The 16,873-nt window shown below is 39.5% G+C and overlaps 1 protein-coding gene across 1 annotated transcript; it reads left to right on the plus strand.

The window, feature by feature from the left end:
• The first annotated feature begins 85 nt into the window (after positions 1-85).
• On the plus strand, positions 86-13,416 carry MRPL55 (mitochondrial ribosomal protein L55). The gene is made up of 4 exons (XM_044656986.1): positions 86-200; positions 3,866-4,005; positions 7,492-7,693; positions 13,170-13,416. The coding sequence occupies exons 2-4, from the start codon at positions 3,980-3,982 to the stop codon at positions 13,320-13,322; spliced, it is 381 nt and encodes a 126-aa protein (XP_044512921.1). The 5' UTR covers positions 86-200; positions 3,866-3,979; the 3' UTR covers positions 13,323-13,416.
• The last annotated feature ends 3,457 nt before the right edge of the window (positions 13,417-16,873 follow it).

Below are 16,873 nucleotides of genomic sequence, written 5' to 3' on the forward strand. Positions count from 1 at the left end.
CTGAGGCACAGGCACTACTCCGCCTCGCCCCGCCCCATCCCATCTGCATCATCACCGTGCGCCGTTGCGAGGCGACGCGGACGCGCCGCCCATGACCTCGACCCCCTAGCGCTCGAGTGACCAGGCCTGGTTAGCGGCTGAGGCTGCTGAGCCCGTCCTCCAAGCGTCTTCCAGACGCTTTCCTCACGGCTGCCCCAGAGGTAGGTAGTACGGCGACCGTTGTCCGCACTTCCGGCCCCATTCACGGCCTGCGGGCGCGTGATGGGGCTGGAGAGAAGGAAAAGAGACGCCCGGACTTATCCAGCCCCAAGGCTTCGCTCACCTTGGTGAGAGGCCTGGGAGGAACCAGTCCCAGCCATACATCCAACCCTTTAGCTGTTTTTGCAAACCGACCCGGCACGGGGACCCAGATCCCAAGAAGTGAAAGCGGCCCCCTCTCTTGGGAACCAGTAAAATCAGGCCCAGGAGTGGCGGGGAGGTGGTGGGCTTACCTCGATCCCTGGCAGGAGACACTCTTAGGTTCCTTCTGGTTGCCTGTGAGATTGGTTGACTTTGCCTTGGGGCCAGCCTTAACGGTGACATTGGGTATCGTGACAGCATCTTTGACAGAGAAATCGAAAATGTCTTTTCTCCACCCTAGGCTGAAACAGGGGCACTGAGCACAACAGATTCAGCCTGGCCCTTGCCTTCTGATAAAAGAATTTTAAAAGGCGTATCTGGGGCAGCTAGGTGGCTCGGTGGATAGAGAGCCAGGCCTGGAGACGGGGTCCTAGCTTCAAATGTGGTTTCAGACACTTCCTAGCTGTGTGACCCTGGACAAATCACTTAACCTCCATTGCCTAGTTCTGACCACTCTTCTGCCTTGGAACCAATACGAAGTATTGATTTTAAGATGGAAAGTAAGAGGTTTAAAAAAAAAGTCTTTTCTACGTGTAATTAAAAAAAAATTGCTCTTGAAGTCAGAACTGGCTTTGAATCCCAATTTTGTTGCTTATTAGCTGAGTGATCAAGTCACTTCTTATTTTCCACTTATACCCCAATTACCCCAAAAGTTCTCATCATGTCTTACACAGACCATTGCAGTAGCCACCTAATTGGCTTCCTTGTTTCAATTTTTTTTTTTTTGCCTCTAGTATCTGTCTTCCACAAAGCTGCTAAATTGATTTTCCAGTTCTGATTATGTAATTTCCTTTTTCTAGAGGCTTCTGTTAGGTCCCTCTTGTCTCTAGCTAAAATGCAAACCCTCTATGTGGTATTTAGATCCCTTCCCATTGTAGTATTTAGAAATTTTATCTTCCAGCCAAATTACCTGTATTGCTGTAGTTCTGGGTTTGTTTGTTCTTCTTTAACTCTTCCCTTCTGTCTTAGAATTGATAAAATTACCGGTTGTAAGGCCGAGCAGTAAGGGCTAGGCAGCTGGGGTTAAGTGACTTGTCCAGACTACATAATTAGGAAGTGTCTGAGAACAACAGATCTGGCTCTCTATCCACTGAATCACCTAACTGCCACTTGTAATTCCTTATTAATGTCTGTCTCTTATGCCTGAACAGGCAGTCCTCTTCCTCTGCCTCTTGAAAACCTAGCATTTTTTAAAAGCTTACTGCAAGTACTCTCTTTATTTAAGAAGCCTTTCTGGATTTCCTAAGTTTTTGGTGTCCTCCCCACCTCAGAAAGTATATTTTTCTGTTTACATGTTATTCCCTGCTCCCTCCCAGTTCTTTCTCCCTCCCTGAAGTTAGAGCCAGTTTCATTTTTGTTTGTTTCCTGAACACCTAGCCTAGTGCATGGTACATAGATATTTAATATAGATATTAGGTAGATAGGTATCAGTGCCTGGCTATGTAGATACTTAATTTAAATAATAGATAGGTAAATAGATCTATATCTATTCTGGAGGTACTGAGAGATTACTGACTTTCCTAGGATTATAGCCAATATGGATGAGAGACCGGATTTTAACTTATATCTTACTGACTCCAAGGTGGGGTTGAGTTAAGCTGAATCCCTAAAGTAGAGAGTCTTTTTTTTTTCCATTGTAGTCACTCAAGGTATTGAATTTTATTTTTTCTCCAATTACATGTAAAAACAATTGCCAACATTTTTCAAAGAATATTGATTCTTGAATTATCCCTCTCCTTTACTCCTTTGAACCCCACCCCAACCACCTTAAAATGGTAAGCAATCTCATATAGATTTTACATGTGTAATAATGTAAAACATTTTCCCATAATAATCCTTTTGTGAAATGAAACTCAAACAGAAAAAAATTAAGAAAGTAAAAAAGTTTGCTTTGTTATGGATTCAAAATCAGTTCTTTTTCTCAGGAAATAGATGGCATTTTTTTTATCATAAGACCTTTGGGATAGTTTGAATCATTGTATTGCTGAGGGGGCAGCTGGGTAGCTCAGTGGATTGAGAGTCAGGCCTAGAGACGGGAGGTCCTAGGTTCAAATCTGGCCTCAGACACTTCCCAGCTGTGTGACCCTGGGCAAGTCACTTAACCCCCATTGCCTACCCTTACCGCTCTTCCACCAAGGAACTAATACACAGAAGTTAAGGGTTTAAAAATATAAAAACAAAAAAACAAAAAAAATTGTATTGCTGAGAATAGTTGATATTTATAGTTGTTCACTGTAAAGTCTTCCTGTCATAGTATTCTCCTGGTTCTACATATTTCACTTTGCTTCAGTTCTGGTAATCTTTCCAGGTTTTTCTGAAATCATTTTGTTCACCATTTCTTATAGCACAATAGTAATCCATTACAATCATATACTTTAACTAACTTAGCCATTCTCCAATTGATGGGTATCCTCTCACTTTCCAAATCTTTGTAAGGCAGGGATTCTTAACCTTTTTTGGGTCTTGGATCTCTTGTAGTCTGGATGAATTCTACATATAGTATACCTCTTCTCAAAATAATTAAAAAAAAGAAAAAGTTTCTAATTAAAGGACATACTAAATTTCAGTTAGAGATTATTAAACATATATAGCTTTTTATTTATTTAGTTTTTTCCTATTCAGATTCACAGACCTCAGGTTAAGAACTTTCATTCCAGAGCCCACTTTCCTTATCTTTAAAATGATGAATTTATATTGGATGATCTGTAAGGCCCCTTGCAAACCTAAAATCCTGATTCCTTGTCAGTTTATTTACTAGTGATCCAGGAGTGTAGATTTCATCAGTCCTTTCAGCTCCCCTGAAAACTCTTGTTGTTGTCAAGTTTTTTCAGTTTTGTCCAACTCTTCCATGATCCCATTTTTTTTTTTAAACCCTTACCTTCCGTCTTGGAGTCAATACTGTATATTGGCTCCAAGGCAGAAGAGTGGTAAGGGCTAGGCAATGGGGGTCAAGTGACTTGCCCAGGGTCACACAGCTGGGAAGTGTCTGAGGCCAGATTTGAACCTAGGACCTCCCATCTCTAGGCCTGGCTCTCAATCCACTGAGCTACCCATTTGGGTTTTTCTTAACAAAGACACTGGAGTAGTTTGCCATTTCTTCCTCCAGCTCATTTTATAGATAAACTGAGGCAAACTGGGGGGTAAGGGTCTAGCCTAGGGTCACACATATAGTAAGTATCTGAGGTCAGATTTGATCAGGGAGATGTCTTCTTCATTTCAGGCCTGGCATTTTATATCTACCGTCTTTAGTAATACCTTAATGCCATTCTAATCAATGCTCATCCAAACTACCTGACATGAGTAGAGCCAAGATTCTAGGGAAGTCTGACTCTTTGCCTGATAGCTATATGGATTGAAAAGGGTTAGGAGAGGATTGATAGTGATATTCTATTTTATGATTTTTGAATAAAGATATTTCTAAAAGAATGATTAAGCTGAAAATTATGTCTTGTTTTTGTACACTAAGTATATATCAGTCAATATTTTGGTGACTTGATTGTGATGAAGCTTAGTTGACAGCTGTGTGAAGAAAGCCTCCTTCTCATGAACTGCTCCAGCGGATATAACACGAGAGACAAGAATGGCAGCTATGAGAAGAGTAATTTGGTAAGTATAAAGCTCTGGTGTTATGTGGCTATTAAACCATGGACTAGGCCTTCCTTTTCCCATAGGGCTATCTGTTTTTGTTATTATTCAGATTTTCTGTATTTACCCTTCCAGCTTTATCATCCTCTGTTCTGAATGGCAACTTAGTTCACCTTCATATGAAGCTTTAAAGTTTACAGAATATTTTTCTAATAATACCCTGTAAAGTGTGAAGGTCTTTGTTTTATAGATGAGGAAACCTAGTCTCTAGAGAGACAAAATGCCTTGACCATAGCCACACAGCTTAACCCATAGAAGATTTAGGTTCCAATTTAGGACTCCAAATTGTAATCTTCTCGGCCTACATGAACCTACCACTTCTCCAGGACAAGTTTACTCATTACTTCAGGAGCACTCCATATCTATTTATTCATGTTGTTTGCCCTTTTCTTTGTCTAAGTAGCAACTATAAATCATAAAGACTCTACCTCTTCTCTGTAAGCTTCTTCCATCACTCTAGGTTGCTCCTCTGAAATCTGTCTCTTGCTACTTGTTAATTCATTGAGGTTTTTTATGTGTTTTTATCTTACCCCTTCTGCTAGAAATTTAGATCTTCAAGGGTAGGGACTATGTCTTGTTTCTTTTGTATCTTCCATAGTATCTGCATACACTAAATACTCATATTTGTTGAGTAGTTGAGTAAAAAAAATTTTAGATAATCTGTCAGAATCAGATGGCAGTTTTAGAAACATTTAAGGATTTAAAACTTTTTTTTATTTTTCTTGCCCCATGAGTAAGTTGGAGAATCTTGGAAAATGCCAGGTGTTGAATATGAAGAAACAAAAGAGGGAAAATACGTTGAGACAGTTTTCAAAAGACCAAGATGTCTCACTTTTAAATCTTTGTTTTACCACTATTTTAACACTTACCTTTGAGTGCTAAGCAAGAATGAATCTAAGAGATGAGTAAACACTAGGGCTTCCCTTTTTTTTTTTTTTTTTTTAAACCCTTAACTTCTATGTTAGAACTGATGTTAATATCAGTTCCATAGCAGAAGAGTAGTAAGGGCTAAGCCATTGGGGTTAAGTGACTTGCCCAAGGTCTCACTTAGTAGTATCTGAGGCCAGATTTGAATCTAGGACCTAGGCCTGGTTCTCTACCCACTGTGCTACCTAGCTGCCCCTAACACTAGGACTTCTAAAAACATTTTTTAAAATTGCTTTAGAATCTTTATAATTTCAGATGTGCTCAGTCCTGCCCTTCATCTTAGTAGTATCTCTGGGGCTTAACACAGCTTAACTTTATCCTTCCCCAAAATAGCTTCTGCTCTAAGGTCTGGTTTGTACATATGCAAAGACTTTATCCTTACTCCCATGACTCTGGAAAAGTCAAAATCACTTTTCATAATTGAAAGTCATACTAATTTTTCAGCAGTAACATTAGTTAGTTCTGTGAACTACAATTTACTACACTGAAGTTTTTTAAATTCAAAGATATTTTACTTTTCTAATTACATGTAATAATTTTCAACATATATTTTCCAAAATTACATGATCCAAACTTTCTCTCTCCCTTCCCTCCCTAACTCAGAGATGGTAAGCAATTTGATCTGGGCCATACATGTATTATGCAAAGCACATTTCTGTATTGGTCATTGTTGTAATAGCACATTCATACAAAACCAAAACCCCCAAATAAAACTGTAAGTACTCAGATGTAAAAGACAGTATGCTTTGATCCACATCCATCCAACTCCAACAGTTCTTTCTCTGGAGGTGGATAGCATTCCACATCATGATTCCTTCACAGTTGTTCCCAGATCATTATATTGCTGAGAGTAACCAAGTTTTCACAGTTGATCATTGTAGAGTATTGCTGTTATTGTGTACAATGTTCTTCTTGTTCTGCTGTTTTATTCTATATCAGTTCATGTAGTCTTTCCAGTTTTTTCTGAAATCATTCTGCTTATTATTTCTTATTGTACAATAGTATACTATCACCAACCTATGCCACAATTTGTTCAGCTGTTCTCCAATTGATGGGCATCCCCTTAATTTCCAATTCTTTGCCACCACAAAAAGAGCGTTCTTTTTTTTTATTATCTCTTTGAGACATAGACCCAGTAGTGGCATTATACTACACTGATTTTAAGTATCTTTGGAATCACATTTTTCTAACAACAAATGTTTAAAAAGAATATTAACCCCTAAGTAAACTAAGTAAACCCCTGATGGAACTTGTTCTTAACATGGCATAGTGGAATAAGCACTTTCCTTAGAGTCAAAAGATCTATCTTCATCTGAGTTTGTATCTTGAACTTCCCTGTTACTTTCTAATTTTTATAGTCAGGTTCTTTTTTTATTTGCTCATTTTTATAGTCTATTTCTTCACTTTGAATTTTATGTTAGAGTTGGGCTCTGCTTACTTCTGAGGGGGATGCCTGGGCTGAGCTTCAGTTTTTTACCTCTTTCTGCTGCTTTGATAGACCGCTTCCATAGTGGTGTGTTCTAGTGAGAGTTCTGGTCATGCCCATCTGGTCTGCACTCTGATCCTTACTCGGATAAGGACCTGTTCCTTACAACTGCAACTGCTGTTCTCTGCCCTGAAACTGGGTTAAAAAAAAAAAAAAAAAAAAAGGAACTGCCAGATGGTGCCCAAGTCTTATGTCCTGTGCTAGTGCGGGAATCCCCCAGAACCTCTTTTTGTCCATGTGTTTAGTCCCCTTATTGTCCCAGTGCATTGGGGTACCCCCTAGTTCCCACTTCAATATTATCCACAGGCCTTTTTTTCTGACCTATGCTTTTTTTAGGCTGGAAAAATGACTTACTGTGACTTTTTCTTGATTATTCCAATCAAAATTTGGTCTGATGGTACTTCTTAAAGTTATTTAGAGAATTGTGTTGGGAGAGCTCTGCTAAAATCTGCTATCATGGCTCCACTCCTTTCTTTTTAAATAAAAATTGGAAGATCTGAATTAGAATCCTAGCTCTGGCAATGGCTTGCTGTATGACCTATCTAAATCACTTCACTTTTCTGAATCTAGTTTTTCTCATCCAAAAAATGGGGATAATAATTTCCTTTCTTTTTAAACCCTTATTTTCCATCTTAGAATAAATACTGTGTATTGGTTCCAAGGCAGAAGAGTAGTAAGGATGGGGCAATGAAGGTTAAGTGATTTGCCCAAAGTCATACAGCTAAGAAGTGTCTGAGGCCAGATTTGAACCCAGAACCTCCTGTCTCTTAGCCTGGCTCTCAATCCACTAAGCCACCTAGCTGTCCCTGATAATAATTCTTGTAGTAGCTACCTGACAAGATTGTTATGAAGAAAGTTCTTCATAAGCTTCGACTGTTTTTATTACCTATTGGTTGGGATTATAAAGCATTGCCATAGTAATGGTGGTAGATAAATCTACATGGCTTTGCTATCTTTTGTATGTAATATTGGGAGGTAGATTCATTAAGTAAAAGAGAAGAGAGTTGGCTCATCTGTACCTTTTCCTTTGTTAGCTTCCTACAGCAGAATTTAGGGAAGATGAGCTTTCCCACTTCGCATCACCTGCACACATCCTCCAGGCAGCCTAGCTCCAACAGGGCCTCTCTTACTCGAATACATAGGGAGACTTATGCTCGGCTGTATCCAGTGATGTTGGTCAAGCAAGATGGATCCACCATTCATATCCGATATAAGGAGCCTCGGCGAATCCTTATGGTAAGATTTTAAGCACAAACTCAATTTTAAAGATAATTGTTGTACTAATTCCAAAAGTTTTTATTAAGCACCTACCATGAGGTGCAGCTGGGTGGCTCAGTGGATTGAGAGCCAGACCTAGAGATGGGAGGCCCTAGGTTCAAATCTGGCCTCAGACACTTCCTAGCTGTGTGACCCTAGGCAAGTCACTTAACCCCCATTGCCTAGCCCTTACCACTCTTCTGCCTTGGAGCCAATACACAGTATTGACTCCAAGATGGAAGGTAAGGGTTTAAAAAAAAAAGAAGAAGAAAGAAAAGAACCTATCGTGTAAAACACTGTGCTGTGGCCTGGGGTACAACGACAAAGCAGAAAATAGTCCCTGCCCTCCAAGATCTTACATTTTACTTTGGGGATGCTTATGCAAACAGATAAATATAGTCAGGATAGTTTGAGGAGGAGTGCATGCCCTAACAATTAAAGGATTGAGCAAAGGCTTCCTGTAGGAGGAAATGGTACTTGAGCTGGGCCTTGAGAAAGACAGAGACTCTACAAGGTACAGATGAGAGAGGAGCATGGCATGGCAGCCAGGGATGAAGCGAGGGCTAACTTTGAGGAATAACAAGTAGGCCAGTTTGGCTGGAACTTAAAAAGAGAATAAAAAGGGAAGCTATAGGCAACAAACCTAGAAGGTGGGCTAAAACCAGATTATTCATTGCTAAGCAAAGGAGTGGAAGAAACAGGAAGCCAACAAAGGTTCTTGTGCAAGAGAATGACCCAGTCAGATTTGTGCTTTAGGAAGATTATTTTGGCTGCTGGATAGGAGATAGATTGGAATGAGATAGGTTGGAATTTGGAAGTTTAATCAGGAGATGGCCAGATCCTTCTTGGCAAGAAGATCCTGAACGAGAGAGATCATCAAATGAGTAGAGAGCAAGGCCTAGGTGTGAGAGGTGATGTGGAAGAGGTTGAATTGACAAGTTTTAGCACCTGGTTGGTTATGGGTAGTCAGGGAGAATGAAGAGTTCAGATTCCCCCAGGTCATGATTATGAGATCACCAGAAATATAAAGAATAGGTTTATGAGGGGGGCTTTTAAACATTCCATTTTGGGCATGTTGAATTTGAGAGCATGCAAAGCATTCAGTTGGTGGCCATAGTCCAGGGGATCATAGGTCTAAAGCTGGAAGGAACCTCAGAGGCCATCTCTTCCAATCTCCTCATTTTATAGATGAGGAAACTGAGGCCAAGGGAAATTAAATGATTTGTCCAACATTACACAAGCAGAAAGAATCAGAGGCAGGATTTGAACATAGGCCTTATGGCTCCAGAGGAGTCATTTTTCCATTGTACCACTCTGATATCCACAGGGTAGTCAGTGATAAAAAAATTAGCATTCAGTATGAGGAGTTATTTATCCAGATCTAGAAGTGATTTATATAGAGATGATAATTGAATCTGTGGGAAATGATGAAATCATTGAGATAAAGTAGAGAGACTAGAACTTTAGGGAAGTTCTAAACCTACAATTAGGTATAGGCTATGTATAATGATCTTGTAATGGAAATTAAGAAGAAAGGCAGAAGAACACGCAGGAGAAGGCATGAAAACTGAAGGAGTCAAGTGTGTGTAGCTGGAGGGAGGGGCCTCCAGGGTTCAGTGCTTCAGATTGGTTCAGAAATAAGTGAATTGAGGGGCAACTAGTTGGCTCAATGAACAGAGAGCCAAGCCTGGACATAGTTGGTCTTGGGATCAAATCTGGCCTCTATGGCTCTAGGCAAGTCACTTAACCCCAGTTGCCTAGCCCTTATTGCTCTTCTGCTTTGGAACCAATACTTAGTATGGATTCTAAGAAAGTAAGAGGGAGGGAGAGAAGGAAAAGAAAAGAAGGAAATACTTTGAGCCTAGGCCAAAGGATATAGCAGTTGAAATCATTGGAAACTGCAAAGAGAACAATTTCAGTTGAGTGTTAGGGTCTCAAACCAGATTGCTGATAAAAGGAAATGGCAGAGATAGATAATAGGGTGTAGGTGACTTTTTTTCTAGGACTTTGGCTATGAGATGCAAGGTAGTGAGAAATGAGTATACTCTTTTTTATAAGGCCTCTTTATTATAAATTAGAGATTTCTCCTAGGCCCTTTGTTATTCCACAAAGTTGAAGAAGGTTCACAAATATATATGATGTCCCTCAGGATTTGAAAATCAAGTGTGTTTTATTAAGTGCCTACTTTGTGACAGGTACTGTGCTAGGTGCTGGGAATACAAAGAGCAAATTTAAACAACACTTTAAGTGCTCTAACAATGAGCTGCCATGGAATAAAAAAGAAATTCAACAGGGATAAGTATAAAGTTTCATATTAGGGCTCAAAAAACAAATTCAAAAATTTGTGAGGAATTTTGAGGAAGACAAAAATTCTCATGAAAGAGATCTAGGGTTTGGAGTATGGCAAGCTCATTTATCATGTTAGTATGTTATGGCAGTCAGAAAGCTAATACCATTCTAAGCTCATGGAGAGAGATTCTTTCCTGGTCAGACAACAGCAAAAGTACTGTTCTCTGTTGCAGGCACCACATTTTCAGAAAGACATGGGCAAAAAGGGAAGTGCAAAAGAAGGCAAGACCAGGAATGTGAGAAAAATGGAGGATATGCTATTATTGAAGGAACTGGCAGGTGTGCAGACTAGAAAAGAGAAGACTAAGAAGCACGATAGCTGTATTGAGAAGGAGGAGGGGTTACACTTGTTCTGCTTGGCCCCAAAAGGCAGAACTGTAAGCAGTGGGCAACAGGGCAAGAGGTTGAATTAGGCTTAATGTAAAGAAAAACTCCCTTACAAATGGAGCCATCCAGAATTGAGTGGTCTATCTCAGGAAGAGCACATTGTTCATGATGGAGGTCCTCAAATGGAGGCCGAAGGATCACTTTTTAGCGGTTAGATATTGTTGGAGGGATTCTTGTTCAGATATGGGTTGGCCTAGAGCCAAGGTGTCAAATGTAGCCTGTGTAGCAACATGTAGCCCACAAAACTCCAAAATGTGGCCCCAACCAGATTAAAATGGAATTGAAAAATATTTAACAAAGTAAATAAGAATATAGTAAGACAGATAGTGTTAATATGTAGTTTTGTAAGTCCTAAATGCCTGTAAGTTTTGTGGTCCTTGTTTCTATTTGAATTGGACGAGGTCCCTTCCAACTCAGACAGTTGGTAATACTGCAACTATTGTAAACTTTGACTGATCTGCCTGTTTATACTCTTTCTTCATTTCAGGCTGTCCTTCACATTTCTACCAGATTTTCTTTTTACATAGATCTATTTATGTCACTCCCTTTATTCAGAACTCTTTAGTTATTTCCTATTGTTTCCTGAATAGAACTCAAATTCAGCCTTGAATTTAGGGCCCTCCACAATTTAGTAGCACCAGACTTTTCTTATTTATCTCATACTGCTTATGTCTATATACTTACTGGTCTGGCCAGATTCTTTTGCTAGCTGTCTTCTTTTTATTGATATCTTTTGTATATGACCCTATATTTCCTTTTCCAAATTAAATTTATCTTCAATGAACAATAATCCATTTTCTCTTTCATCCTTTCCCCCTATGCCATTGGGAAAAAGAAAAATGAAACCTTTGTGACAAATATGCATAGGCAAACAAAACACCTTCTTGCATAAACATGCCTGAATTCATCACTTCTCTATCAGGAGATGGGTAGTGTGCATCCTCATTGGTCTTCTGGAACCAGGGCTGGTCACTGAGGATCAGAGCTCTTGAGTTTTCCAAGTTGTTTGCTTTCTACAGTGTTGTTTTTTCTGTTCAAAATTTTTTCTGTTCCCCTCATTTGGCATCAGCTCCTAGAGGTCTTCCCAAGTTTCGATGAACTCTCCATCATTTCATCCACATACTGTTGTTTGTTTCAGCTGATAAACAGTCAAAGAATATGAACAGGCAATTTTCAGAGGAAGAAATCCAAGCTCTTAACAGCCATAGGAAAAAATGCATCAAATCACTAATAACTGGAGAAATGCCACTTCACACCCAAGAGATTGGCAGAGTTGACAAAAATGGAAAATGACATATGTTGTAGGACCAGAAGCTTGGCACAGGAATGTACTGTTGGCAGAGCTGTGAGTTGGCATGGCCAGTCTGGAAAGCAATTTGGAAGTAGTCATTAAAATGTGCATATCTTTTGACTCAGAGATACCAAAATTGGGCCTATACCTCAAGCAGATTTTTTTTTCCCAAAGGAAAAGGATTTTATGGACAAAAATCTTTATGGCATCATTTTTTGTAGTAACGAAGCGCTGAAAACTAAGGGGATGCCTTTCAATTGCCATATTCGTAACATTTCTTACACATTCCTGACTTTGTGACTTTATTGACAATATTCTTTGTGCTTAGATGCCTCTTCCTTATCCCTGGCCATCCTTCAAAGTCATCTTGTGTCCAGCTTCCTTCATTAAATGCATTGTCTGCTTCTTCTCAGCTAATCATAACATTCTGATAGCTTCCCTCATATGCATTTTTTAGATAATATTTTGTATTATTAGACTCATGTGTATGTGTGTCAAACCCCCTGCCAGATGATACATTCCATGAAGGTAGAAACTGACTTCTTTATAATAGGATCATAGATTTACAATCAGAAAGGCCCCCAGATGAGTAAAATAAAGCTGAGACAGGGTAAGTCACTTGCCCAAGGTCACACCCAGAACAACACTGTACACGTTCTAGGCCCACAATGTTTGTTAAATGAATAAGGAATATATTGCTTTAAATGTATAAATTCTAGTGTGGGTGTAGTATAAAAAGTCAGTTCTGTTTCTTTAGAGCAACCTCATATTAGGGAACCTTGATCCTCTGAACTACTTTGAACAGAATGTTTTTCTTCTTTAGTGTCAATGCTTGCATGCAGACATGCCTGTCAGTTGTGATCTTCCTAAATAGGGTCATGCAGGACCTTCCTTTATTAACTTCCACTAATAAATGCTGCTAATGACAAGCTTATGGGCTCAGACTAAAGAGCTAGCATAGATTAATTTCTGCACTGCAGAACTGGTGGCTGCTGAAAGATCTTTTATTTGATTCACAAATTAATGAGCTTTCTAATATTTTCAGAATCCTGGAGGCTATGCCACCATGAGAATTCAGCTGGTGACTGTACCATTTTTTTTGGTGCCGTGTACTTGGAGGGAATCCAGTGGAAAGCCATAAAATAAGTAGGGAATAAGTTTTATGAGGAAAGGTAAATAAATCAGGATTGTAGAGCCTTGATAAGAAATTACTAAATGGGGAGTTAATCACATTTCCCATAAGGAATGAAATTATCAGGGGGAGGCCAGATGACCATTTGTCAAGGATGACATGGAAGAGATTCATGCATCCGTGTAGGTTGGATCAGATGGTTTCCAAGATTTCTTCCAACTCCAGCATTCTAATTCCAAGTTCTTCAGGATTTCATGGTAAATGACTATATTATTTGCTTTTCCCATGTTTTTCAGATGCCAGTGGATATTGACACACTTTCTCCAGAGGAAAGAAAGATGAGACTACGCAAACGGAGTGCCAAGTATGTTGAAGTGAAAAAAAAAGAGGCAGAGTTTGGAGATGACTTCAGTGTGGAACAATACACGAAATTTTGGAAGAAAAACTGAACACATTTTGATGTTAAGATTGTATAAAGTGTGAGTGCATTTAATGTACACAAATATATTACTATTTGAAAAAATTAAAAACTGCCAAACCATATAGTGATGATAGTTATTTATCTTTTATGTAGATGGTTTTCCTAGACATTTTCCTTTTGATGCTTCTCTGTGATTCAAACCCTTGCCATTGACCTTAAGGTCAACTTCTGTATCCATAGCAATGGGAAGTAATGAAAGACAATAGGAAGCCCCTGTCCTCCGGGAATTTACAGAAGCAGCCATAAACCTGAATTTTTGTGAGGAGTTTACTCTTTCATAGGAGAAAATGTACAAACAATAATGAAAACTTACATGTATGTATTCTATTTTATAATTCCATAGTATAAAATAGGTACACTTGCTCATGTTTTCATGGATTTTTACAATTCTGTGAAAAATCCTCCAATTGCCAATACAGGCCTAGAGAGAGGCTACATCAAACCTATCTGACGTGTCAAATATTTTCTGTCACTGACTCACATATCCAAATGGCATGGTAAAATGTGTTCAGAGCTAGGAAGGTGGGTTGGAAGAGAAGGTCATGTCTAACAAAGAGAATAAGGGTAGACTTTATGAGAGAGCATCATTGGAACAAGAACTTGAGAGATGGGGAAGATTTCAAGAGGTGGGACTGGAAAGATGTTGAAAGGAGGAAGATATAACTGAAAAGGTAGTATGAGACTAGTTGGAGGCTGAGGGTTAAGCCAAGTAGAGTTGAATTTGGGAGAGGATGTGGAGTCTTTGCAGATTTTTCATAGGGGAGTGATTTCATATCAGAGAGATTCATCTGGAAGTAGGGAGCAGTGGATGAAGTGCCCACTGAAGAGTCAGGAAGGCCCTGGTTCGTGGGTCCTATGTGAAGTACTGTTTGTTCGATCCTGGGTAAATTACTTAACTTCTCGGTTTCCCAGGCCATTCTCTTAAGACTATAATTTGCTGAGAAGATGCAGATGTCTATTGACAGAGGGAGTTTCTTTTCCTCCAGAATCCAACACCATGCTTCAGCTTAATTCTTACTCTGGAACAGCCCTCTGTCTGCCAGCTCTTTTTTCCCATTGATAAATTTGTCCTGGGGTCTCCATTTTGGGGAGTGCCCCAGGCCAGCTGACCTTCATTCCTCTCCCAACTGTGCTTCTGACTTCAACACCAGGCCAGCCCACCCAGTAGATACTTTTTCTCCTCCATTCTCTTTTCAGCTGTTTTGTGTATTGCCTTTTCTCATTAGAATGGAAGCTTGTTTAGGGCAGGAATTGTCTTTTTGCTTGTTTTTGTATCACCAGCATTTGGCACAGTATTGGTATATAGTAAGTACTTTTTTTTAAACCCTTACTTTCTGTCTTAGAATCAATACTAAGTATCAGTTTCAAGGCAGAAGAGTGGTAAGAGCTAGGCAATGGGGGTTAAGTGACTTGCCCAGGGTCCCATAGCTAGATAGTATCTAAGGCTAGATTTGAACCCAGGACTTCCCATCTCCAGAGCTGGCACTATCCACTGAGCCACCTAGCTTTCCCCATATTAAGTACGTAATAAATGCTTGCCTTGCTAGGAAAAACACAGGTCCAAGTCCAAAAAAAATCAGTGTGTATGGTGACTTAATTAAGAATAGGGGCTGGGAGAAAGCTATTATATATGATAATGATAACGGTGATAGCTATGAAGGAGTGAATGAATGAAAATTATATATTAAGCATTATGCCAACCCCTGTGCTAATTGCTAGGATTACAGATAAAAAAGCAAGAGTCCCTGCCTTCAAGAAGTTTATAATCACAGAATCCTAGAATTTGAGAGTTGGAAGGAACTTTAGTGAACATCTAATCCAATTTATATTGGTGTATGGGTGTTCAGAGAGGTCTAGCTCCTCTGGTGTCAAGGCTTCCCAAGCTTTCCTTTGCTGCCCATCTCACCCAGTTCTCATCTGTGGCTCCAAGAAGCTGCTACACTCCAATAAAACTATCTCAGCAGATGGGCTAAACCAGGTTGAGGATAACCAACAGGCCTCAAATCCATGGGTGAGTTAGTTGTTCTACCCCAAGCATGTGCAGACTTTCCCTGGTGGAATGGATGGATGAGAACAATTTGTTCTAATGGCCATGAAGACAGTTGAAGCAGGTTCTAAAGCTTGGTCATACATCAAATATACCAAAGTCATTCACTATACCCCAGGCCATCACTAGTTGTCCTAACTTGTCTTGTCACTTGTCACTGTCCTAACTGTCAATGATTGGAAGAAAGTGAAGCTGACAACTTTGTTCAACTCTGCCTCACTCAAATCCAATTCACAAGCAAGTCAAGAAATCATCCTGTGATGTCATTGTTCTTCCTCTTTGGGAAAAAAGGGACGAACAAAAAAAACCCTATACTAAAAAGAATACCCATTCTAATGGGAGGCAGTACACATAGGAGAGCAGTCACCAGGGCTGAGTCAGAGTTCTGGAAAATTATAAAGATGGTAAATGGAAGAGAAGAGCAGTTAACTGATATGATATATACATACACATACATACACATGCATGTATGTATGTATCAAGAGAGAGAATTGTATGAATTGCCTGCATTGATTATCATTAAAACAGTAGGAGATGAGACCAAGAAAGAGAATGCAGAGAGAGAAAAGGGTCCAAGACAAAGCCTTGGGATATACTCAGAGACCTGATATAGATGATAAGTCAACAAAAGAGATGAGGAAGAACAGTCAAACTGGTAGGAGGAAAACCCAGAAAGGAAAGAATATGCAGGAGAAAATGATCAGCAGTGTCAGTTGCTACAGAGAGTAGCAGTAATGTATTAGCGGTACTAGTAGTAGAAGGATGAGTACTGAAAAAAAGGTATCATATTTGGCAATAAGATCATGGTGTGACCCTGGGCAAGTCACTAAACCCCATCTGCTTCAGTTTCTCTTCTGAAAAATGAGATGATGAAGAAAATGGTAAATCAATTCATTATCTTTGCCAAGAAAATAGCAAATGGGGTTATATATATGGCTGAATAACAAAATCTAGAACAGTTTCAGTTGAATGTTTAGATCAGAAGCCAGATTACAAGATTTGGGCTGAGGGAGTGAAAGGAGAGGCAATGAATGTAGAGAACCTTTTCTAGGAATTTTATTGAGGAGGATATAGCTTGTGGGGATGGTAAGGGCTAGCAAAAGTTTTTTACATATGGGATGATTTGGGCATGTTTAAAGGTAAAAAGTAGGGAAGGAATAAATAGATGAGGAAAAATTGAAGATAAGAGGGAAGATGATTAACGTTGCAATATGCTAGAAAAGGTGGGAAGGGACGGGACTGGAGTCACAAGCAGAGAGATTAGCCTTTCTAAGGAGAAGGGTCACCTCATCCAAAACTGGATGAAAAGCTGAGAGTAGGGAATAGTATCCAGGGGTATTGAGATAAGGAAAGAAAAAGGAGCTCACAGTAAATGGTCTTAATTTTCTTAGTGAATTATGAATCCACAGGTTAAAGCAAATGTAATTTTTGGGATAACTTCTATGGACACTGGATTAGGAACTCAATTGGGG

This window comes from Gracilinanus agilis, chromosome 1 (genome assembly GCF_016433145.1).
Source record: "Gracilinanus agilis isolate LMUSP501 chromosome 1, AgileGrace, whole genome shotgun sequence".
NCBI classification, from domain to species: Eukaryota; Metazoa; Chordata; class Mammalia; order Didelphimorphia; family Didelphidae; genus Gracilinanus; species Gracilinanus agilis.